The sequence below is a fragment of the Atractosteus spatula genome, chromosome 28 (assembly GCF_055471065.1).
Source record: "Atractosteus spatula isolate fAtrSpa1 chromosome 28, fAtrSpa1.hap1, whole genome shotgun sequence".
NCBI classification, from domain to species: domain Eukaryota; kingdom Metazoa; phylum Chordata; class Actinopteri; order Semionotiformes; family Lepisosteidae; genus Atractosteus; species Atractosteus spatula.
The window spans coordinates 5,262,184-5,285,626 of NC_142733.1; the positions used below are offsets into that span (position 1 = coordinate 5,262,184).

Consider the following 23,443-nt stretch of genomic DNA (forward strand, 5'->3'; position numbering starts at 1 on the left):
TTCTGCTTTCTCTGTGAAATTGCGAGCTCACCCTATTTGAGGGTATTTCTGTGGGTAAACTGAACCTTAATGGAATTGATGTTTTTCTGTTTTCTAAATCAAGACTCATCCCCATCTGGTCTGTTTTGAGCTGAGCAGTTACACGTCTTGTCTTTTCGTCATCAGTTTTGTTTATGAGGTGTTCTGTGGCTACTGACTCCCTTAGCCAATACAGAGATGATGGGAAGGAACATGCAATTAGTAAAACAGGCTTCAAACTCTCGAACTGCACCTGCATGGAAGGGTTTCTCACAATGAAAGCATTAATGTTTCCTCCGTTCAAAACAAGTGATTCATCTAGCACTTTAATTTGAAATTCCTGAATCCCTGTACGCACTGTAAATCAAAAATATAGGCTTTGTGTGTGTGTGCGTGTGGGGGGGGGGTTCTATAAGTCTTTCCCATTGGAATTTGTTCAATAATACCAGCATTCTGTTCTACTAGTATTACTACTGCTGGGGGTGTTAATTTTATAAAACATTATTATCCCATTTTTTGAAGGATAAGTCCTTGGAGTTTATTGGATGTGTAAACCAGTTACTAGTGGAAGTAAATCCCTCAGCCTCAGTTATTGTCTTCTCATGCACACAGATCTTACTGCCGTCAGGGAGAATACTGTCCATCTCCCTGTATCAGCTATGCAAAATGAGCAATCTGCTGACCCTTCATTCTATTAATTAATTCTAATAATAATAGAGGGGGGTGTTAATCTGTGCAAAGACCGCTGTTCATCTTGACAGTAAACAAGTTAAGTTTGTGACAACTTTCACTGGGATGGAAGAAATGGTTTTGAAAGCAGTATGTTTGTGTTTTGATGGGGCTCTGTTGATACACTTTCTGGGCTCTTTTTTTTATGATCCTGTTGCCTCTTACACAGATATTCAAACTCCACAAGGCTGCACAGGGGTCCTGTTTGTCTTTGAGTCTCCACGGTCAAAACTGTCTGTCTGAGTAATTTTGTTGCAAGATGCAGACACAGCGGTGCATTGATCTAATTCAGCGTGGACAGTTAGATTATATTGAATTCAGTTCAATCAAAAGAATATTATCAGTGCATCCCAATTACTGTGGTCCAGTGCAATTAGAACTGGATGCAGAGAGACTCAAATTTTGGCATTCCTTTTTAGCACTTACTGTGTATTCCCCCTCAATTCCAATGTACAGATAATTGTCTGTGACTTTGGGTGATTTGTGTCTCCACAAACATGTTGGGTTTTATGCGTGTAAATAGGTCAAAAGCACGAAATAACCTCCAGAGTCAACGTTTTTAAAGAAACTACCTTTTAATTTCAGCAGATGGGGAGTAGCAATAGGAGGAATTAAAAATATTCCTCCCTAATTGTTTTCTTTGTTTTTAATTTCACTCTAATGTAGTTTCACAGAAGAAAAACGTTTTTTTTTCCAAATATCAGTAGCAGAAACTGTTATGGTAGTATTGCCATACCTAACTGTGTCCTGGCACAGTATTTTTGCCCAGGTCCTGGCACTGGGATCTGATGCCGGGCATGCTTGTCCTGGCTGCCTGTGACATTCGAACCTGGATCCAGGATGGCAGACGCAGGAAGGCTCAGCTGCTTCCTTGAGATAACCCCGATGACACACACATGATCCCTTGCAGAGATTCTGCACAATCTACTGCAATCAGTGCCACACAAATCCATTACCTAGACACAGGGCAACCATCGGGCCTGGAACCCCCAGTGGTTTCTTGATTTCCACTGGGAGTTTGTGCTTTCCTTCTCTCTCCACCCACCTGGTCAACGGTGTCTGTGCAATACCGTCCACTGCTATACAAATCTGTGACGTGCTAGGCCGCAAATAGGAGATTGATTGATAATGTCTGAAATGTTAGCCTGTGTGCATGCATATTTAGGGTTGCCCCGTGTTCACAAGAAAGCTGCTGCCCTTTGTCTGTGCCAGCAGTTTTTGCCAGGGAAAGCACCGATGCCTGCGGGGTTGGCATGGACACAGTGCCCTGGGAAGAGAGAATCCTTCTTGCTGGTGCCTGAGCCATAGGTCTGGAGTTTTATTGGCTCCAGCACAGTAGTTTCAGGTCTCAGATGTCAATTAGTTTTAAAAAATATCACTTGACTGTAAAAAAAACATAGGCAGTACAGTTTGAATAGGAAAAAGGCATTTGGTAAATCCACCTGTTGTACAAATTAGAAAGCAGAAATGTTGACTCAAAGATTCACTTACCAGGGTGCAAAATCACACCTGAGAGGAACTACCAATGTCTTGGTCATCAGTCCCCTGGCGCTGATGAAGCTGTGATGGGCATCTGTAGTGGCACCTGGGGTTTGGCAGAGCAGGGCTGTATCCTGTTAGGATAGACATCCTGGGTCTTGTGGAGTGGTATTATATGGTAAACTGCTCGTTGATATTGGGTAAACCTGCTGAAGACAGATGCGTGCGTCAGAATATTTCCTGCAAATATTTTGAGAGCACTCATAGAAAATACTCAACTAAAAGGCATTGTCATCTTGCTTTCTGCAAATTTTGTTTATCTTTCCTTGCTTAGGGTGTGTTTCTTTTTTTTTTCTTTGTTGTTGCTGAATGATGATGGGTGTAGAATACAGAGTGTTGAGGAACAAACCCTAAATTCTTTCTGGTTGTCTGCTGATGACGCACACTCAGTACCTTGGAGAGTGTCAGTCAGATTTTTCCTTTAATATATCAATACTATATATTGTACACTATATACAGTACAGTATTCAATACTATTCTGTCCTCGAACCCATAACCGATATAATGATATGGGTTGTGCTTAATAACCTGATTTCACATTGATGTGTAGCCAAAACTGCAAAGTAGGCTGTAGCTTCTCGTGCATTTGTTATTGAAACAATGAATGCCTATAATATTATTTTATTTAAAAAACAAAACACTAAGATAATGCTTTAGAAAGAAAAAAAATATTTTATGTGCTTAAGTGTGTCCAAGATATAAGCAGACTAGGCAAGTCAATTGAAATACATTCTCCTGGCTATGTATCAGAGCACTTAGGTGCCTAAATCCCTGTTGCTTCCTGTGGAGATTTTAAGCACCCTAAGTGTATGACGTACAGGGTCGTCCATCTGTATTGTAAGCTTGTGCTTTCAGGTATAAACCAAAGTGTTTACTTGCATTTGTGCTAATGCACTGCACAGGGCCTGTTGCCAATAACTTTCACCTCTGTCCCTGTGGCTGACAGAGATTGTAGTGGTTCAGACTCCAGGTGAGCAGACTCTAATCTTCAGTATTACGAGAGGCTATATTAGTTAGGATAGGTATTTATTTCCAAAGAATTGTGCATGTTTTTTTAATGTTCTTATACCTATGGCACTTTTATTAAGACTTTAAAAAAAAGTCCAGATGCTTGTTAAATTCATAATCCAAACCTTACAAGGGATTCCTTTTCTAAATCTTTTATTAGTCTTTGATTTTTTCAATGGAAGTGCATAGTGGATTTTAGAAGGTCGTTCTGTCACGCGTTAATGTGAAGTGTGTAACGTGCAAACCAAGCTTCCCAATCCTTGACTGATGCAAAGTTGTTTTTCTGTTGTTGTAAAAGGAATAAATGACATCATTTTTATGGATTTTCTTTTTTTTTTTGGTGGGGGGTTCACAAATCTCGTGGTTTTAACTGCGATTCTAGCCAGTTCGGCTCTCAGAGGCCAGGCACATTGGAAATCGCAGAGGAAAGACTGCAACGTACTTGGCTGTGTTATTGATGTGCAGTGGAGAAGAATGAATGTTGTGTCTGCAACACTCTTAGTAAATGTAGAGGAGATCTAGTGAAAGCTGGGCAGAAAGATCACACACTGGGGAGATAAAACTAGCTAATGAAGCATTCCATATAGGAAATTCCCTCTTCCTCTCATGAGCTCCAGCGCAGCTCTTTTCCGGCAGGATCCTGTTGTTCAGTGGTTATTTCCTGGTCTTGGTAAAAATGAACGCTGGTTGTCCGGCATTCCTGAGCAACGTGGGTCACGGTGGGTCACGGATCCCAGTGTTGTCCACAACTTTCTAAAGAGCTGCAAAAAAACCTTAAACTTGTTAAAAGTTTTAACTAATGTTAAAAGTGTTTAGGAACAACGGGTCACAAAAATGGGTATCTCACGATCCACGTAAAATACATATGCAGTATCTGTGTTTATTGCAACATTGTGTGGCTTTCCGTGGAGGAGAGGGAAATGAAGGTTTGCTTTTGCTGCTTTTCCCACAGGCTTTGAAGAAGCAGATTGTATTTAAAGTGGGAGTTTAGGGAATACGCAAAAGGTCTGTCTCGTTCTCTGAAGGCTGTGCTCTAATTTATTGTGCACTGAGCTTGTTGGGGGAGCTTGCATGTTTGTCACGCAGAGAAGGCTGCCCTTTGCTCAGCAGCAGAGTGCTAAGGGCAAACGGTGCACTGTGTCACCTGCGAGTGACGCATCTAATGAGCAATAACACTGACAACTGAGACGCAGCCTGAACCGAACAGGAACCTCCAAAACAAAAATTATTAACCATCGTGTGCAAAAGCCTGTCGCGCCTCTCCTGCCTGGCTTTTTTTTTGTCCTTCTTGCTGCCAGGCCTTGTGCACTCACAGCAAGCCGCTCATTCCTAGATGCATGGTTGTGGTGGAAGACAAGAGTTCGCGAGGATCAGCCACCGCAGACTCCTGTGGGACTAAACGTAGCCATGGGCTCGTGCCAGCGTGCCCAAGAGACAGTATGCCCATGACCTTACCTGACGTGTGTGGGGTGGGTTGGTCTGGGGATGGGGCCATGATGAGAATGGTATTTAATAAAGTCACTTAAATGTACCCTTAAACTGTTGTACATTTTTCTTTTATTTTTTATTCCTATTATATGCGTTTGTTAACAATTCACCCACCCCTACACTCAAACTCCAGACTTCCTCTTCCTCTTGGTGCTCTTCCCTCATTGTCTTCATCAGTGTACTCAAACGGAGTGTGTAGACCAAGCTGGAGGACCCTGTGGTTTTTATAAGCTCTGAACATCAACCGGTCGCTCATTCATGAACTGATGGTAACATGGGCACAGAGTAAAGCTTTTCCAGTGCTGCAGTTTAAAGATCTTGAGCGTGCATCACATGCATTGAAATGCGTTTTCTGTTCCCCTCCCTTTGCAAAAGCAGTAAAAGCTGCTGTGGTGCGCTGCTGGTCCCCAGCTGGGGTTCGATCCCGATCCTCCAGACGCACGCTAGCCCCATGATGCAGTGTGGCAGAAGACTGATCAATGTGTCGCAGGACAATTCAGTGCGGCTGGGTTTCCCATGGAGGTGCACGTTTGCACTGTGGGGTATAAAACTACCCTGTGACGGTTCTGACCAGACTGATACCCCCCATGGCCGTTTCCCAGCCAGTACCCCCAACTGAAGTGACCCAAAAAAGTCAAATGTTTCTCAATGGACGCTAAAACCAAAGACCAATGTAATCATTAACTCAGTGCTGGCTCTACACGTGGTAGAGCTGCCTGAACCAGCTAGGTTGTTTGTGCTAAAGCCGTTTGTGTCAATGCTGCCATGTTTGTGTGAATGTTAAAGAACACGCACATTCAGTTCCCTTGTTTTGAAAGGTTGTTTATTACTGGCCTTTAAAGTCTGCCTTTCTGTTTGGCGCGAGAGCAGTGGAAGAAAGGGAGGCAGTGCTTGGAGATTCTAGCTCCGGGGGTCCGAGCGCAGCAGGTCATCGTGAGAACCCACAGGTTGAAGCCCGACATATCCAGCGAACGCCAAATTCCCCCACTGGAAGTGGGCTGAAGAGAAAGCTCTGCACGCGAAGGGGGCAGCATCTAGTGTACCAGCCGGGGAACAAAGCATATTAATGTGATTCGATATTCTCATTGGTAATTAGCCTTGAAATATCTCCATAGGAGTTGTCTACGTATTTGGCAAAACCAGGCTGAACGTTGCATGCATGTACTTTATGTATGGGGCTAAGTACCAGCATTTAAGGTAATGCAGCCACAGACGAAACGTGAGTCTGCTTAAGGTTGCAGATGGCTAATGAAGCAGCACAGACCTCCCAGGTAAAGAAATACACAAAATGTTATTTTACAGCTGTGGAAAAGAAAGTTTGCATCATTCCTAGTGCTGTAGATAAGCTGTTGCCCCGCCCGCCTGGTTCACCAGCCAATGAGAAGCCAGCATTTGTGATCCAGAGGCGTTTTTTTTCCAACATGGGACAGAGATCTAGATACAATGCCACCAAATAGCCTCGCTTTTTAGTTCTGAGAATAGTGGTGGTCAGACATCATGCAACGATCCATCGGTTTCTCCACCCATTAAGTATTCCCCAGTAATAGTCTACTCTCTTTTCTCTCAACTTCTGGGCTCATCAGTGCATTTCTCCTGCAACGATGTCCAGCTGCTGACAGGCTAAGGTTAGTGTTGGGTCAGACTCTACCATGCATATTTTTTTATTCCTTGCAAATTCTGAAGTTTCCCTAAAGTAAAACATCAGGCAAAAGAACCTACGAACTCCTCTGTGGGCTTGTGCAGGAACATCGGTTCAAGTCAAGCCCTTGAATCAAAGATTTCTACCAAACCCTTGTGAGCTCCACGCAGCAGACAACAGCAACTTTTGTTAACGTAACACGAGCAAACATTTTTAAAAAAACAAAATTAACTGAATGAAACTGTGATGCCTAGGCTTATTCAAAGGTCAGTCAGAGTTTGTCTTTTTTTTACATACAACTTTAAAAAACATCCAAAACGTGAATCTAAAACTGAAAGGTTATATATTCAATGTTTTATACAAGTATAATTTAAATAAAATTAAAATTCATAAACAGTCTAGCTAGTTTTAGGACCAATAACAAAGGATAAAAATCTGACCTCTGATAACCATGCTTGAAGCCAGCAGAACTAATACTGTTGTTATTTTCTGGATGTTTCTTTTAGAGCTACTGTAGGTGGTTATATACAGAGCACCATCTAGTGGACATTATGTGAAACTACATATCCACTAACGCGCTATAGTAGCATGAACAGATCTCAAAACTACTCCACAGGTTCCTGCACTGCAGGAGGGAGAGTTCAGTCCAGGACGTAACAGATTGAAAGAAATATAGCTAAAGAATTACGTGGCAGAAGAAAACAGCTGAGAACGAGAACAAAAAACAGATAACAATATAAACATTCCACGGAAATCACAGGGAATACGGGACAGCAGCTGCACGACACTCAGGGGCCAAAAGCGGAGACGAAGGCTGGAGAAAGTGGGATAGGGGAGGGGGGTCCCGCAGAGATCGGAGGTCACAGGTTCTGGCAGCACTGCAGTTTGCTGGGTCTCTGCCCGTCAGTGGTGGGGGGCACACTGATGTCCACCACATTGTTGCCTGGAGACTCGTCATGCGCTGACCGGTCAGCGATCTGCTTCTGTGATACAATCCGGTAAATCTCTGCGGGGGAGAAAGGGGAACAGTCACTAGAAAGGAGAATTAGACTCCTCCAGGCCAGCACACAGTTCTTCCACCTGGACATCAACAATTCAGAAATCCTGGGAGAGACGGACACTACTGGACAGGTCAAGTGTGATTCCCTAAAACATTTGTGTCAAGACCAGGAAAAGCTCTTGAAGACTGAATGACTAACAGTTAGACGATGCAGCGCATGCTCCACCTCAAACTCAATATTTATGAGTTCTAAACATTAAACAAACTACAACTCCTGAATTCATGCAGTTCCTCCCCGAATGTGCTGTAAGAGAACAGCAGACAGCGAGCATGCTGCTTCTTTTACGGGACAGCTCTCACCTGTGAGGATGTTTTTGAAAGCCTCTTCTACGTTGGTTGAGTCCAAGGCAGATGTTTCAATAAATGATAAGTTATTCTTCTCTGTGGACAAGAGAAGGACAGAAGCCATTAAGTCTCTGAGAGACGGGGAAGTAAAATGCAGGAGTGCCCTGCAGCACTGCGAAGAGCCCCCCGCCAATCAATTCATCTTCAGAAGAGAGGGTCCATCATGCGGCCTGGCCTTGTTCAGGAGCTCCTGTGCTCTGAGAACCGACAGTCTGGGGTCTTTCGCCACTCACACCTTCCACACAGAGCTCAGGACAGACTCCCCGCCTCCGGTCTGTCCCAGGATCCCTCCCATAGCTCCCCATGTGCCAGGGAAGTGCCTACCTGCGAACGCTCGAGCTTCGTCAGTGGGCACCGCCCTCAGGTGGCGCAGGTCGCTCTTGTTGCCCACCAGCATGATGACGATGTTGTTGTCCGCGTGGTCCCGCAGCTCCTTCAGCCAGCGCTCCACGTTCTCGTAGGTCAGGTGCTTGGCGATGTCGTACACCAGCAGGGCCCCCACTGCCCCTCGGTAGTACCTGGAACACAGAGGGCAGGTCAGAGGTCAGAGGACCAGCACTGAAGCTCAGGTGCGTCAGACAAAACATCACGTCTCCGGTCACACTCGCACCCAAATACCACAGCACAGGCTCGCCCCCGATTTCTGAACGTAACTCACTGCATGAAAAGTGCTCATAAAAGTGAACATTTGTAAATCAAAAACTCCTATTGGCAAATTTGATTGATTCTCCAAGTTCCAGAAACATCACAATCATTTTCAAACTTATTTTTATGTAGCACAAAAGCATCACAGAGACATTACAGGTATAACAGTATCACTTTTTGTTCATTACTCACCATTAAAGCCTAGTTAACCTAACACTTTCAAGATGTGAAATGATGTTTACAGAAATTATGCTCTGGACATTAAAAACGGGTTTGCATTTCATAAAATGCGTCCAATATGAATTTGCACAGAATCAGTGGTGAAAATTCATAAATCGGTTGCTCATAAACTGAGCGATGTCTGTATTATTTGGGAAATAAACTGTAACTCTTAGTTCTTCAAAAACTCCAACCAATGAAAGCCCAGAATGAGAAAAACACTTCCCAGATCAATGACTTTCCGTGGAAGTTAAAAACCAGGATGAACATTCACTTGGAATTCCTGGTAGGTCCTGGATCACGTACCTCGCATTCCTGAGATCCCACAGTCTTAAACTAAGGCCTCAGGGTGGAAAGGACCCTACAGCAGCCTGATGTTTACATCACTAAGGAACACACTACACAATGATGACGTCCCGAGTCCAATATGACAACAAGCCCTTAACCAACTTCTCCACCAGTCTTCTCAAAGCACACAGGGAGCCGCACTGGGGAGCCGCTACAGAAGGGGCTCCCGCAGGAAGCAGTGGCTGTAGGAGGGCGAGCCGCTGTCTGACCCCCCTCCCCCCACCCCGAGGTGCACCAGCCACCCTGTCCTCTCCCGGGGCCCCACACTCACGCGGAGGTGATGGCCCGGTAGCGCTCCTGCCCGGCGGTGTCCCAGATCTGGGCCTTTATCGTCTTGCCGTCCACCTGGATGCTGCGGGTGGCGAACTCCACGCCGATGGTGCTCTTGCTCTCCAGGTTGAACTCGTTGCGGGTGAAGCGGGACAGCAGGTTGCTCTTGCCCACGCCGGAGTCGCCGATCAGCACCACTGCCGCCAACACAGACACGGTCAGAGGCCACCCTGGTGCGCCCTGCTTCACGCAGCTCCCAGGACCTCCCTGTTCACTGCTCGATTGACTCGATTAGTTAAACCGATCAGGCTCCTGGAGATCAATTAAATGCTTAAAGAGTAACAGATTTGCAAATGGAATGAAAGAACAAAGGTTCCCTGTGCCTGGCTGGGGGGGGGGGAATGTGTTATTGGAGCTGTAGGACAGCACAGACAGTAGAACATTTGTGCTGGTGAGCAAATGTGTGTCTGTGAGCAAGTGGCTGTGTGTTTTAACCCCTTGAGAACAAGAATCCAAGCAAATCCCGGACCCCTAGGTTCAAAGAAAGCTTCTACCCCACAGCCCTAAGACTCCTAAACTCCACCTCTTCAAACCTCCCCCACGTACGTCCCTCTGTTTTTGTGCTGAACTCAAAATCCTGCCACTACTGAATTTCGCACACAGCTGCTATCTAAATGCTGGTTAAAAATGATAGCTGCTCCCCTGAACCTGTCTCCAGGGACTGCGATGTCACTTGTGATGTCTCCTTCTGTGTCAACGTTATATTGTAACGCAACGGGGGCTCAGGCGGGCGCCCTTGCCGCATCTGGTCGGCCCAAAGTATAGGTGGCTCGAACCCGGGACTTCCGCGTCTCTCTGCAGCGACCCAACCCCGTGAGCTAAAGAGAGATCTCTCTACAGCCCAGTAGCTGTAGTCCTGCTATCACAGGGAAGGGCGGTGACGTCACCTGCTCTGGTACGCCGGCTCTTACACAGTGCCTGTCGGCCGTAAGCGTTACACTCTCCCCCGCTTAAATCGCCGTCCCCGGCGAAGGGCTATCCCATCCCGCTTCTGACACCAATGTAACGCAACGGGGGCTCAGGCGGGCGCCCTTGCCGCATCTGGTCGGCCCAAAGTATAGGTGGCTCGAACCCGGGATTTCCGCGTCTCTCTGCAGCGACCCAACCCCGTGAGCTAAAGAGAGATCTCTCTACAGCCCAGTAGCTGTAGTCCTGCTATCACAGGGAAGGGCGGTGACGTCACCTGCTCTGGTACGCCGGCTCTTACACAGTGCCTGTCGGCCGTAAGCGTTACAATATCATCTTTTACGTCAGGCAAGTAAGCATCTCATTGTACATGGGTACATAAACTTGAACGTGAAATAAAGCTTAAGAGCTCCTGAGCTTAGTTTAGTCCCATTCAGTTTGGAAATTACTGACACACATCACACAGTGTGCTCTCAGTAACAAGTATACTGGAACCAAATGCACTGAAGTCTGACAACATTTTAAATGCTCCTGTGCAACACGGGGCTGGCATGTGACCCCCTGTTTCATTTCCACGGGTCAGTGTTTGCCAGTTTTAACATGCATGTGAAATGAGCCCCCTAAATATCGACAGCAGAGTTTGCTGGAAGACCAGCACCGCCAGGTGTATGGTCAGGCGTCACTCCGAAACTGTGCCTCAGCGGTACGTCCGGCACATTGTGGTATTTTTCGAAATGAAAATCTGCAGGATCGCCAACCTGAAAACCCGGCTGCGGAGGAGCTGATCTAAGCTTGAACTGCAGTTTTGCAGTAAGAATAAGCGCTCATTGTTCAGACGCTCTTGACAGGAAACGGTCCCTGTTCTTTCACGCTGCAGGAAGCTGATAACCTGGTCAATGGGAAATCTGAAACGACAGTATTGTGCCTCTTTCCTGTTTCCAGGGAGTTTATCAAAGAAGGAGGCGGGGGGGGGGGGAGGTTTAGAGATCCTCGCAATTTCGAAAACGCGTTTGCACCGATAAGCTTGACTATAGCAACAGAATTGTGATATTTCAGACCTGCGCCTTTAACCAAACAATCGACAAACAAAAGCGAGACAGTGTGATATTCTGTTAAGGAATATGTGCAGATTAGATAAAATACCAATACTGCATTTCGAAGCATGCTAACGTCTGTATTGTTGCATTAATGTAACTGATGTAATAATTCAAGGCCACGAAAGAGGATGCCAGATATTGGAAAGTCCAAGGTTGGTATCCTGGTGTCCTAGCAGGATATAATACAGTACAGGCATCTGCAATGACAGCACTGCTGCCAGGTTCCTGCGATATCATCAGCCATGTCAAATAGAAAAATCCACCTTTTGTCACTCGAGTCTCAAGCAATTCTTTCATTTTCCTACTCATTCACTTCGCTGTTTTTGCCATCACAATTCGGTTTCCTTAGAATATATTTCATTTCGGTGCAAAAAAAGGATTTTAAAAAACGAATGCGCCATCGTACAACATGTGGCACAGCCGATATCTGGGAAATCACTGCCACATTTAATGGCTGTTCCTCCGCGAACAGAGACAATATCGCTAAACACCCAGGAACGGGTCCGTCGCGAAGCTCTTTTCAGGCCTTGATGAAATTATTACAAAATATTTACGCTTTGGTGCTCAACGCTACTGTACGTGATAAGCTGTCTCTCAAGCGAACGGGTGATTCAATACAGACACAGCTCCTTGGTGGGGCTTGCAATTACGTTATATGCGTTGCTTAAACAAATGCAGCAAACAGAGGACTTTATACACTCTTTTTTATAGCCCAAGGCCGTTCTTGGTAGGCGTCTCTAATCAATAAAAGCAGTGGCTCGCCGTTGTTTTTTTACAGGACACCCTGCAAACAATACATTGCGCACATTAGCCGCACACGGTGTGAGAGGCGGGGTAGCACAAGGGGAGGGGGTGTCGGAATCGCACAGAAGAAATCAGATTTTTACCTTTGAACAAGAAATCGTACTCGTCGTCTCTGTTCCCCATGTTAAGAGACAGGCGGGGCTGCTCCGACCCCCGTCGCGGCGCAGGCTGGTGTGGCGGTGTGGCGGTGCGGGTCCGGCGGTGTGGGCTCCGCAGCGATGCCGGGTGCGAGCGGAGCTGAACTCGGGCAGGAGACAATGCGCTGGCTGGCTGTCACAGAGCCGACTGCAGGAAGAAGGGATTTGCCTGACTCTGCAGAAGGGGAGGAGTTCCTCCTCTCCCATCCCATCCCGTACTGTACACGATGGTGCCCCCTCACTTTCCGTAGGAGATACGGGGGACATAAATCGAGCGGGCTGTGGGGCCGTGGGATATACTGTCTATCGGGGTTACCACACCGGATTTTCCCGGACGTGTCTTCATATTTCCTCCTCAAATCTCCGTGCATTAGGAATTTTGTGAGGACGGGGTGGCCTTTTTCCGTGACTAGACAAATACATAGATATAATAACCGTATATATGTAAAATAATCAAATAACCATAAATATAATAGACACAGCTGTTATCGGCGCCACCGCCCCCACCTCTCCTCTTAAGTCCCCGTCGGGCGGAGTGTCCTCTTTTTTATTTTAGAAATATGGTAACCCCTAACCTTAGCGTATATCTGTATTGGGAGTATCGAGAGAGTCTCTGACGCTAGCAACGCCTGGAGTGACGAGTGCAAAATGTGTGTTTTAGATTAAAGAATAACACGTGCAAAGTTTGCACCTGGGAAAAATAAAAAAAAATGTTTTCTTTCTATCAGAGCTGCACTGTCTTCATTTTAGCTCAGTAAATTGTATTTCCATAGTTTCCCTAACCGTCCGTACCGAACCTTTCTGCGTGTGTCAAAGCTACTTCGTGTTTGAAAAGCACGCTTTCACGGCTGGAAAGTTTTAAGGCAAATTGAAGCTCCTGTGCTTTATTGTTGGTACGAAAGGGGCTTGTTTGTAGGCTGGGTTCTGTAACACACGTCCTGAGATTTGTCTACGGTCCTAATGTAGTAATTCAACCGCAACAGAGTTATTGAGTTAAAATTGCATTTCATGGCTGTGAGACGTGCCACTCCACGACAGATAGAGCAATGTATGTTACACAACCTTACACCATCTCTGGTTCAATAAACCTTTATTGCACTTGCTAAAAATGTATCTAAAGTAGTCTATAATACACTTTTTAATTATTTAGGATAGCTAGGGGTTACCGAAACATGAAATGAAATAGAAAAACTGGGGTTTTCAGTTCTGGAAGATGAGAAGTAGAGACATAGGGTGAGACGCGGTTGTTTTGAGACGAGCGAAGAGGCAAAGTTGTCGTTGTTATGGTAACAGTCCTTTAGGTTTTTTTTTGGCGAAACCACTGAAGATTATTATTTTTTTTTTCATTCTTTCGCCACAACGAGGTTTTATTTATTTTAGAGGCGGATGGTTTGCGATTTCATTTCCGTTTATAAAAAAATAGATATTTAACGGAAGAAAAAAATTGAACAATAAAAACACAAAGGCTTTCCCGGCATGCTCCGCGTTCCTACATAGACTGGCTTCGCCCGCCGCCATTTCAGTAGTGGAGGAGATCGAGTGTGGTGTGCGCTGATGGTTAAGCAGGGGGCAACTGTAAAATAAAACTACGAATCCGGGTTTAATTAGCTCAACATCGAAAGGCATCGTCTTTAAAAACAGCTTATATTTGCTCTTTTCTTCTCCGGGTGCAGTTTTCCCATTTGTTTTCCGAAAAGCAACGTGTAAAACTTGACTGCGCCAAAATGTCGACTGAAACACCAACTGAGAAGCCAGCCCAGGCGTAAGTACTTTATTGTTGTTGGTTTTTTTTTTTTGTTGTTCTTAGTCGGTGGTGATTTTTGTGTATCCTGGACTAGCCCTGTGTAATGTGAGGAGAGGAATTGATCTTCAGTCGTGATTGGAAGTGATGGCGCGTTAACATTATAATTTTAAGCCACGTTAAAGCCCTGTCACGCAGTTTGCCGGAAGGTTGCTGTTCGCGTTGTGCCGATCGGTGGAAATGTATCCGGCGAGTTTCCCCCCCCCCCCAAGAGCCGCGAAGACCGTGTTATGAAACTGCAGTGAAAATAGCTTTTCTCCCCCCATAAATTTCGCTCTTTTTTTCGCGAGAAGCAGAGAAAACGAGGCCGGCGGGAGGGGGGGGGGGTGTTTATCTGTATTGGTGGCTGCAGAGTGCAAGTAGGCCGCAACGTGGGCGATTATCTGCTTTCAAACTCCGCCGCTGTTTTTTTTTTTAATGGGGCCCAAGACGAATTTCACGGATGGGAGTCGAAAATCTTAACAAGAGCCGGTATTTTTTCCGTGTGATTCAGAAGTAGCCCGCATTTGGGTTTGCTTTGGACTCCGCTTGCATCGAGCGCCATTTTGGGGGGTTAGGGGCTTTATGTTCACCCCGAATAATATCGCCCTTGTCGGCCCATTGCCCTTAGCGACAGACACGAGGAGGCAAAGGGGGGGGGGGGGGTCTGACCTAGAGACATTGCCCCCCCCCCCCCCCCCAATCGAAGACGTGCAGTTTTCCCTTCGTTGTCGGTTCTCCACGCGAGTTTGATTTGCTGCCACCCGAGCGACTGTTTCCAACCCCAGTTCTCCCTCCCGACTCCCCGCAGCGAGGTGAACGGGAAACCCAGCCACGAAAGTCGGAAGGAGAGGCCGCAGAAGCGGGGCGGCGGCAGCCGCTTCGAGCCCTATGGGAGCTCGAAGCGATACCGGGTGTTCGTCAGCAACATCCCCTTTGATGTGAAGTGGCAGGCGCTCAAGGACCTCATGAAGGAGAAAGGTAATTTTTATTGAACCGGTAAGGGGCACGGGGGGTGGATAGTCTTGTTTTTTTTTAACACCCACCCCTACCCCCCCCCCCCCTCCAAAAAAAAAACGTGCTTAAAGAGCTATCGCTGGACGGCATGTTACGGGAGTTTTGATCACATCTCCTGCACCCCCCCCCCCTTCTCCCCACTCAAAAGAAAGATGAACATAAGGTTCCACACCGCGGGCGTCTTTGTGAAGGTGGTACCACAGCCACATAACTTCCTGGAGTCCGGCGTTTCTCGTTTCGGTTTTGTAATGGACTGTTGTTGGGCACCTATTGTTTTAGGAGGGTGATGTTTGAAAACGTATCCTTCCCCACCTGGAACATTAAGAATCATTTGATCACTCCTGTGTGTGTTGGGCGTTTTTGTTTTACTAGACGTGCTTTGTTATGCGCATGTAGTAGGATCTTTGTGGACATTCCTGGATCGACTGATGTGCACAGGGAGTTTTGCAAGTGGTGATTTTGCATATGCTGGTTATTCTTTGAAGTCTAAGCATGCAGCATCAAACTTTAAATCGAATGTAAAACCTGATGCCTCAAAAGAACTTATTTTCTGGTGCTTTGCAGAAGCTGCAAAAGGTTAGCGGCCAAGAGCCTGATGCATACTTTGTTCAAAGCTTTGGACTGTTCTAAAAGCTTTACCAGCAGTGATCTGTTGTGCTCCCAACCTGATTTGGTAAAGATCTTGAACTTGGTTCAAGGAAAACGCTGGTTTGTTGTTTGAAGACTGCTTCCATATTGCTATGAGTTGGAACTATTTTGTTTCAACAAGTTGAAGGCAGTTGAGAATTCCATTTAAGAGACGTCCTTGGTTTTCTCACACGGAAATGGAGTGTTTTGGAGATGAGATGTTAGCTTTCAACTTTCTGTAGTTGGAAAGCAAATTGTGAGGCCTAAATTCTATATTGAAATTCACTGTTTACCTTAAGTTTTATAGCAGGTATTCCATAATGGGAAATCACACTAAGTGTTCATCGACTATCGGCAGGGTCGGCACAGTCTGCTCTCTTGAAGGTGCAGGCTTTTTGTCGATCGACTGGGTTATTGGAAGTCAGGTTGGCAATTTTGATGTTTTACAAATTTTCAGTGCAAAAGCTATGCTGAATCTTCAGTGAGCCTTTAGATCACTCTTAAGATTCAATTGTTTAGGTTGGTGGTTTTATATCAATTGGCTTTCATCAATAAAATGACCAAGTGAATGTGGTTAGAAAATACATTTGTGAAGCATTTGGCCTTCTATAAAAGGCTTTCTGGAACCCGGGCAACCTCTGATGTGGATTTCTTGAAAATGTCATTTGGATTTAAGGTTGTCAAAGTTTTATGTGATTGCCCAAATTCTTTAAGCAACCCTTGTAAAATCAGCTTGGGTTCTCTTGGATTAGATCCTTTATCCAAGCCATAATAGAGGAGGAGGTCCACTGTGGGTTTTTTTCTTGTCCATTTTCTGTGATGCAGATGTTGAAATCTCATTGCCATGCTGTTGGGACAAATCTGTGCAGCACAAAGATCCTACCAAAGGCGTAAAACTGTAATCATTCTGTGTAGTATTAAATTGCGTTTTCTTTTTTTAGGTTTACCACAGTGTGTGGTTACTGGCTGATGTCGCAGAGCAGAGATGTTCTTCAGATGTCACGTTGTACATGTCCAGACGCATGTTAGGGATTTGTTGGGGGTACAGGTCTACAAAGTAAAGCTGCTTCTTAAACTTATCCTTGTTTCAGCCTTGGATGGTTCAGGTCTGGATAACGCTTGTTTGTTAATTTGATGGGCTCTTTGTGGTTGGGCCGCTGTAGGGAACTGTAGTAATGTCGTCCAAGCATAAAGATGGATTGGACCGTGCAGGGGTGTTAAAGTTGTGTGTTCATCGACCAACTTCGTCTCTTTGACTACCCAAAGGTATTCTTTAAATTGGCACGTTAAACTAGTTGAGAGGATTTGCACAGCAACCAGCTGAACTGGTGACGGCCATTTGTAAGATCTTGGGGAGTTGCACATTTAAAGCTATTGACATCTGGATAGGAGTCAAATAGGAGTTGTTAATGCTAGATATGCGTTTCTTCTGAAGTTGTACAGGTTGCAATACAGCAGGATTGTGAGCATTAAACTGGTTGATCATAAATGTCGTGGATCTTCATGGCTTTGTTCTCAGATCTGTATGTTCTTCCCATGAAGAATCCCCTGCTGTTAGCTTAAAATGGTGGTGGTATTACGAAATTGGATAGTTTTTTTTTTAAAGCCCTGAGTGCAACCGGTCTTAAGTTGGTCCGGATTGATTTCAGGTGGTTGAGGACTACTTTGTCAAGGACAAGTTAAGAAGGCATTTAAAAGCACGTTTACTTTGTACACCTGTACCAGCAGTGTTGTGGTTAAGGGACTGGGAAGCTCTGAATTTGATAACCGAGCTCACGGTCATCGCACGGTTGTCTGTTTGTTCTAAACCCCCATTGTTTTCTTGGCTTCTCTCCCTTGGTGTGTGTCGTCTGGAATCTGATTTGTAGTGGGTGAGGTAACATACGTGGAACACTTAATGGACGCAGAAGGCAAGTCGAGGGTAAGTGAGAGACGAACATTTGTTCGTAAGCTTGAGTTCTTTTGTCAATGTTTGGATGTTCAGACTTGTGGAAATCACGGGTTTATCTTTGAAAAGAAGAAAAAACTTGTCACTGGTGAATAAGGCCCTATTCACCAGGGTGAAAGAAGGTGAAATTCTTCTCTGTAAAGTAGTCTTGATCAATGCTGAGTTTTGTGGGGAATGTATTCATTTGAGAATGTGGGCTTTGAACTGCCAGTCCTGTGGGAGTTGTGAATTTGGCAACTGGCACAGTTTCTCTCGTTGGATTGGATCTGGCGGAGTTTTAACGCGTCCGTATCTCCTTAAAGCAGTTGACACCCTTCAGTTGGGTGGTTAAATGGCTTTATCGTATGGTGCTGTCGAAATACTTTGAAGGTACGTCCATGCATGTGTCCCACTCTTTGATTCAAGCATTCTAGGGTCGATTTTACCCTGGGTGCTTTTGTACTCGATGTGGCAAAGGTGAAATGTTAGGCTCTCAAGGTAGAGTAAGATGCCTTCCTTGCATTTATGAAATGCTGCTGGCTTGGGCAAGGCTTGGTTCTGAAATTTGGTTCAGCTCTTTTTGTACTCAAATGGCAAGACATTGAGGATGTCATTCCTCATAATGGGACCCGTTTATGCAAATAGGTAGTGGCTTCAGGGGACTTTGTGCATGGTTACCTCTAGGGTATGTGGTTAAAATGAAATGAAATGAACATGCTCCACATTTTACTGCTTTTTTTCCAGGGTCGGTAGATGTGTTTCACTGTCTAATTTTGTTTTTTCTCCTTTTCCCATTGCCCCTTTCAATGGCCTCTCCTGTGGTCAAAGGGCTGTGCGTAAGTATCCTTTTAAAATTAAACTTTTTATATCTTTTAACTCTTTGATGAAAGTAGTAACATTGTCTATGTTCAACAGTGTTGTTGAGTTCAGGACTGAAGAGCTAATGAAGAAAGCTGTGGAGAAGGTGAATAAGCATGTTCTGAATGGACGCCCCCTAAAAGTCAAAGAGGTAAGCCTGATGGCAGTGTTGAAAAGAGTTTAGTGGAGAATCTGTATTGCACAACTCCATGTCTTTAATGTTGAACTACTTTTCACTATGTAGAATGAACATTTCCGTATTTTATTCCTACGGTGTAATGTGCTTACTATGATGGCTCTAATGTGAAGTGACTCTGATTAGCAGTAGTCCTGGATGCATTGTGAGTGAATTGCTTGCCTTCTGGTGTTTAATCTACTTAAATGGTTTTAGCCTTTAATGTTTAATGCATAACTTGTGTAATGGTTTCATTTCCCATATTGCAGTTATATTTGAGTATAAAGGTGTTCTTCCCTCCCTGTCTCCCCAGGATGTGGATGGGGAGTTTGCTCGTCGTGCTGCACAGAGAGCTGGAGGTGGCCCACCTCCTGGTGGCATGGGGATGGGAATGGGTCCGGGACCTGGTGGTCCGTCGATGGTCAATATCCCCCCCAGCCTCATGAATAACCCGAACATTCCCAGTGAGATCATCCATGGGCTACAGGCTGGCAAAATAGGAAGCACAGTCTTCGTTGCTAATGTAAGAAGGGGGGCTGTATTGTGACTAGTCAGTTTTTAATGTCCAGTGTGACAGTTTGAGCTCATTATAAAGGAAAAAAGCTTTTCTCTAAAACTGCTTGTAGCTAATTGTGCGTTCTATAAATGTTCATTCTTAGCAGTATTTGTTTTGGGTCTGTGATTGAGTTGCATGTGGTTTACATGATGGGGGGGGGGGGTGTTAATTTTTCATTACTGTCAAGAAATATGATTAAATGTAAATAGCAATTTAGGAGCAAATACTCATTTTGTTTTCATCAGCTTGACTACAAGGTTGGCTGGAAGAAGCTGAAAGAGGTCTTTGGAATGGCTGGGAATGTTATACGCGCTGATATCCTGGAGGACAAGGATGGAAAAAGCCGTGGAATGGGAACAATCTCTTTTGAGTTGCCCATTGAGGCTGTCCAAGCTGTGTGTATCCTTTTTAAGCACTTGTCTGCATTCTGGATAAGGGGAGATATAAAATGTATTTCAAATGTTGATTGAGTGGGTTGTTTTATAGCTTAAAATTTGCAGGTCTGGTCTAGGACTGCATTGTTTTCCTGTAAAATAGAGAACAGCATAATACCTAGTTGATATTTGCCTGGAATTCAAATTAGACTTGGTCTTGTATGGTCACAGATGCAAGCAATTCTATGCAGTTTTCCTTAGTGGCAACTCAGCAATGTTCAATGGACAGCTCCTATTCAACCGAGTCATGCATGTCAAACTGGTAAGTAGTTTTCCTCATCTTTCTTGATAGGCTTTCTCGCCATTTCTTAACCTTTTTCCGACTGTATATAAACATAAACATGGCAGTGATTTTGTGAATTCTCTCCTTGCAGGATGAGAAGTCTTTGCCGAAGGGTGACTTCCCACCACCAGAGAGACCACCACAGCTTCCCCGTAAGTTGGTGGTCCTCCCTGGTTACTAGACTGTGAATTTTGTTTTTGAATTGTAAAACTTTATTTTGAGCAGCTAGAATACGTTGTAAGTTAATGTTTGACTCTTCTCCCGCCAGGTGGCCTGAGTGGTATTGGGCTGGGACTGGGACCAGGTGGCCAGCCCATCGATGCCAACCAGCTCAACAGAGGAGGTGGGGGAGGAATGGGAAACATGGGCCCAGGAGGTGAGGGCACTCAAATTTATCATAACTTAAATCACATGGACTACAGACTGTGCATTGATTTTTATAAGTTAATACATAAACTTAGGAGTTTTTCTGTCTTTCTTCACAGGGATGGATGGAATGGGTTATGGCAACGTGGGCAGAATGGGTGGTACGTATTTTGTGCTTATCTAAACTTGGTTGCATGTCCTGTTGGTTTTGAAAAGCGTGGATTGATCTTGGAGTACTGTATTCTGGGGGTCATCCCTGGCCAGTGGTGCAGTAGAATGAGTGAGTGAGCATCCTTTTTCATTTTTTCTTAACCACAGGAATGGATAACTTTGGGGGGGGTATGAGTAGCATGGACCGCTATGGACCGTCTGGAATGGGGAGGATGAGTGGTAAGTACTATAACCCTATTCTGGTTTGTTTTTTTGTTCAGTTGATTCCTTGTTTAATTCTTGTATGATTTTTACAGAAATGGAACGTGGCTTAGGAGGTGGCTATGATCGAGAGTTTGGCAGAAGTGAGATGGGAATGTCACGCAGTGGTTTTGGAGACTCTTTCGAAAGGGGAATGGGTTAGTATATTTTCAGTAAAGCTTTGTACTTTTATTCTCTATCTTGAAAACGCATAATACCTTTTACATAGGACAGATTTTCGTACAAGGCATGCTTTGTTATTGCTCCATGTGCTTTTATTGAGGAATCCTCGTGATGCGTGCAGGATGCACTGCTTTTACTTAGGCTAGCAAACTTGTAAAATTAAAGTTGAGGGACCGTTTTAATATTGGCCTGATTTCCCCCCTCCTCCCCCATCTACAGGTAATTCTATGGGTATGGACCGCATGAGCTCTAATCTGGACCGCATGGGCTCTGGAATGGACCGCATGCCAGGGATGGACCGGGTCGGGATGGGAATGGACAGGATGGACCGTGTCTCTGACATGGACAGGCTGGGTTCTGGCTATGACCGGATGGGCTCCGGGCTTGACCGGCTCGGTCCCAGTATGGATCGGTTGGGATCGGGCCTAGACCGTATGAGCTCCCAGGTGGACCGTCTTGGCCCCGCCGGGTACGACCGTCTGGGCCCGTCCAATTTAGATCGGATGGGCTCCGGCATGGATTTCATGACCCCAATGGGCATGGATAGGATGAGCTCAGGCCTGGACAGGATGGGTTCCAGCTATGATCGTCTCGGGTCCACGGGCCTTGATCGTTTCCCCAGCTCTGGGCTTGACCGCATGGGCTCGAGCCTGGATCGGATGGGCTCTGGTGGAGTGGGAGCCCAGTTCGATAGACCTGCGGATCTGGAACGCGGCGGCTTTGGAGCCCCCTTTGGTGGAGCCGGTGGAGGAGGCCCTGGCTCTGGCATGAATGCCAGGAAGGGCTGCCAGATCTTTGTCAGAAATGTGAGTAATACAATGATCCTTTAACTTGTCCGAAGGGTGTCATTGCTTTGTCTGGCGTTTTTATGCTTCGTGGTGTGTGTGTGTTGAGGTTGATTGCTCTATTGTAGTTTTAATTTTCACCCCTGCCGGAAAATAACTGTTTCTAAATCCTGTTTTTATTTTCCTTTGTAGCTTCCCTTTGATTTCACCTGGAAGATGCTGAAAGACACCTTCAACTCCTGTGGTGAGTCCTACTTGTGAACATTTAACTTGATCCTTGATCCATTTTAGTTCTCAGGTGTTTGTCCACTAGTTTTAAAGGGATTTGGTAAGGCAGAGAGTCTTAATCTTTTTATGTTTTGCAAAATGGGCTGTATAGGCTTTCGTTGCTACTTTCATGAGCTCCTACTGATATTTTGCATCTTTCTGTTCCTGCATAGGTCATGTGCAATATGCCGACATTAAAATGGAAAACGGCAAGTCGAAGGGATGTGGCGTGGTGCGATTTGAGAATCCAGAGACCGCAGAGAGAGCCTGTCGCACGATGAATGGCTACAGGCTGAATGGGAGAGAGATCGATGTCAGGATTGACAGGAACGCATAATCTCTGCTCCTCATGTGGAGTACTTAGTCTGTTCCCTTCTAGCTCTCTGTAAAATGAGGTGGCGTGAGAGTAAGAATTATGTATCTCATTTTGATTTTAGCGACCAAACTTTTTTTTAATTTCACTGCCTTATGTTGAATTTTGATAATTAAATTCCAATATATAAAACCTGTGCCTCTGCTAGTTTTATTTTTCTTAAAGCCTTCTCTGAATCTTCAGTTTATTCCTGGCAAAGCAGCTTCATCCAAATGACTTTGTAGGCCATTTGTGCATATTTTAGCTGTTGATTATTAAATACAAAATTTTGGATCCTAAACCAATGTCTTGAAGTGTTCTAAACACGTATTACCAGTTTATACAACGGAATGCCTTCTCCATGTTGATGGGAGACCACTGGTGTTGGAACATGGATTCTCTGGCATAGAAGAGTGTGCGTGAGTTTCTGAACATTGGATGCGTTTTCCCTTCTGTTGTGGAATATGCCAGGGGTGTTTGGTCTGTCCTAGCTGCTACTTCGCTAGCCTTCTTGGAGCAAATGGTAAAAAGCAAGATATAAAGGTATTGGTAGTCAGACTGTTAAAGTAAGTCTCCATGCAGGTCCTTTTAATCCCCAACCATCTTGGGCTTGTTTTACAGATATACTGACCTATCTGACTTGAATTAACCGGGGTACGGCTGTGCCATTGCCATTAAATACGTCAAAAAGAGTATTCCCATTTAAATGGGCCCCTGGAGGAGTTATTTTGGAATAAATCTAAAACCTTTATGTAGCTGATATTGGTGAAAACGCCAATATCCTTTGATAGATGAAAGGACCCCCGTTGTTCACTGTGGTGCACAACTAACATAATAAACATTGAGCATTACGTACCTTCGGTGTTCCCCCTTCGCATTTTTCAGGGTGTTTTCAGAAGCTTTGTTTAAAAAGTTCCTAAAAAAATCCCGGGAATTAACCATTCTAAAGTAACCCAGGATCCCCTCTGCAATGGGTGTATAGCAGAGATTCTGCTCCCCTCCTGAGTAGTCATAGAGCAAGGTCTCTCACTGAAAACCCTCTGATATTACCCTAAATACTGGGAATGCATAAAGAAATCCCTTAACACCGTTTTCGTGGAAAATTGCTTC

General features: G+C 45.0%; 3 protein-coding genes across 3 annotated transcripts; 2 read left to right on the forward strand and 1 right to left on the reverse strand.

Moving 5' to 3' along the window:
- Nucleotides 1–5,588: 5,588 nt before the first annotated feature.
- LOC148813823 (ras-related protein Rab-11B-like) lies at nt 5,589–12,550 on the reverse strand. The gene is made up of 5 exons (XM_088907547.1): nt 12,259–12,550; nt 9,310–9,505; nt 8,151–8,344; nt 7,782–7,862; nt 5,589–7,427 (listed from the first exon to the last, which is right to left on the reverse strand). Exons 1-5 carry the CDS (start codon nt 12,296–12,298, stop codon nt 7,282–7,284), a joined length of 657 nt encoding a protein of 218 aa, XP_088763673.1. The 5' UTR covers nt 12,299–12,550; the 3' UTR covers nt 5,589–7,281.
- A 1,258-nt stretch (nt 12,551–13,808) lies between these two features.
- On the forward strand, nt 13,809–17,780 carry LOC148813824 (heterogeneous nuclear ribonucleoprotein M-like). Its single transcript, XM_088907550.1, has 3 exons — nt 13,809–14,074; nt 14,904–15,073; nt 17,605–17,780. The coding sequence occupies exons 1-3, from the start codon at nt 14,037–14,039 to the stop codon at nt 17,778–17,780; spliced, it is 384 nt and encodes a 127-aa protein (XP_088763676.1). The 5' UTR covers nt 13,809–14,036.
- Nucleotides 17,605–22,486, forward strand: hnrnpm (heterogeneous nuclear ribonucleoprotein M). The gene is made up of 13 exons (XM_088907548.1): nt 17,605–18,499; nt 18,579–18,672; nt 19,010–19,219; nt 19,498–19,651; nt 19,899–19,948; nt 20,061–20,121; nt 20,238–20,345; nt 20,455–20,496; nt 20,654–20,725; nt 20,803–20,904; nt 21,149–21,735; nt 21,907–21,958; nt 22,155–22,486. The coding sequence occupies exons 2-13, from the start codon at nt 18,607–18,609 to the stop codon at nt 22,316–22,318; spliced, it is 1,668 nt and encodes a 555-aa protein (XP_088763674.1). The 5' UTR covers nt 17,605–18,499; nt 18,579–18,606; the 3' UTR covers nt 22,319–22,486.
- The last annotated feature ends 957 nt before the right edge of the window (nt 22,487–23,443 follow it).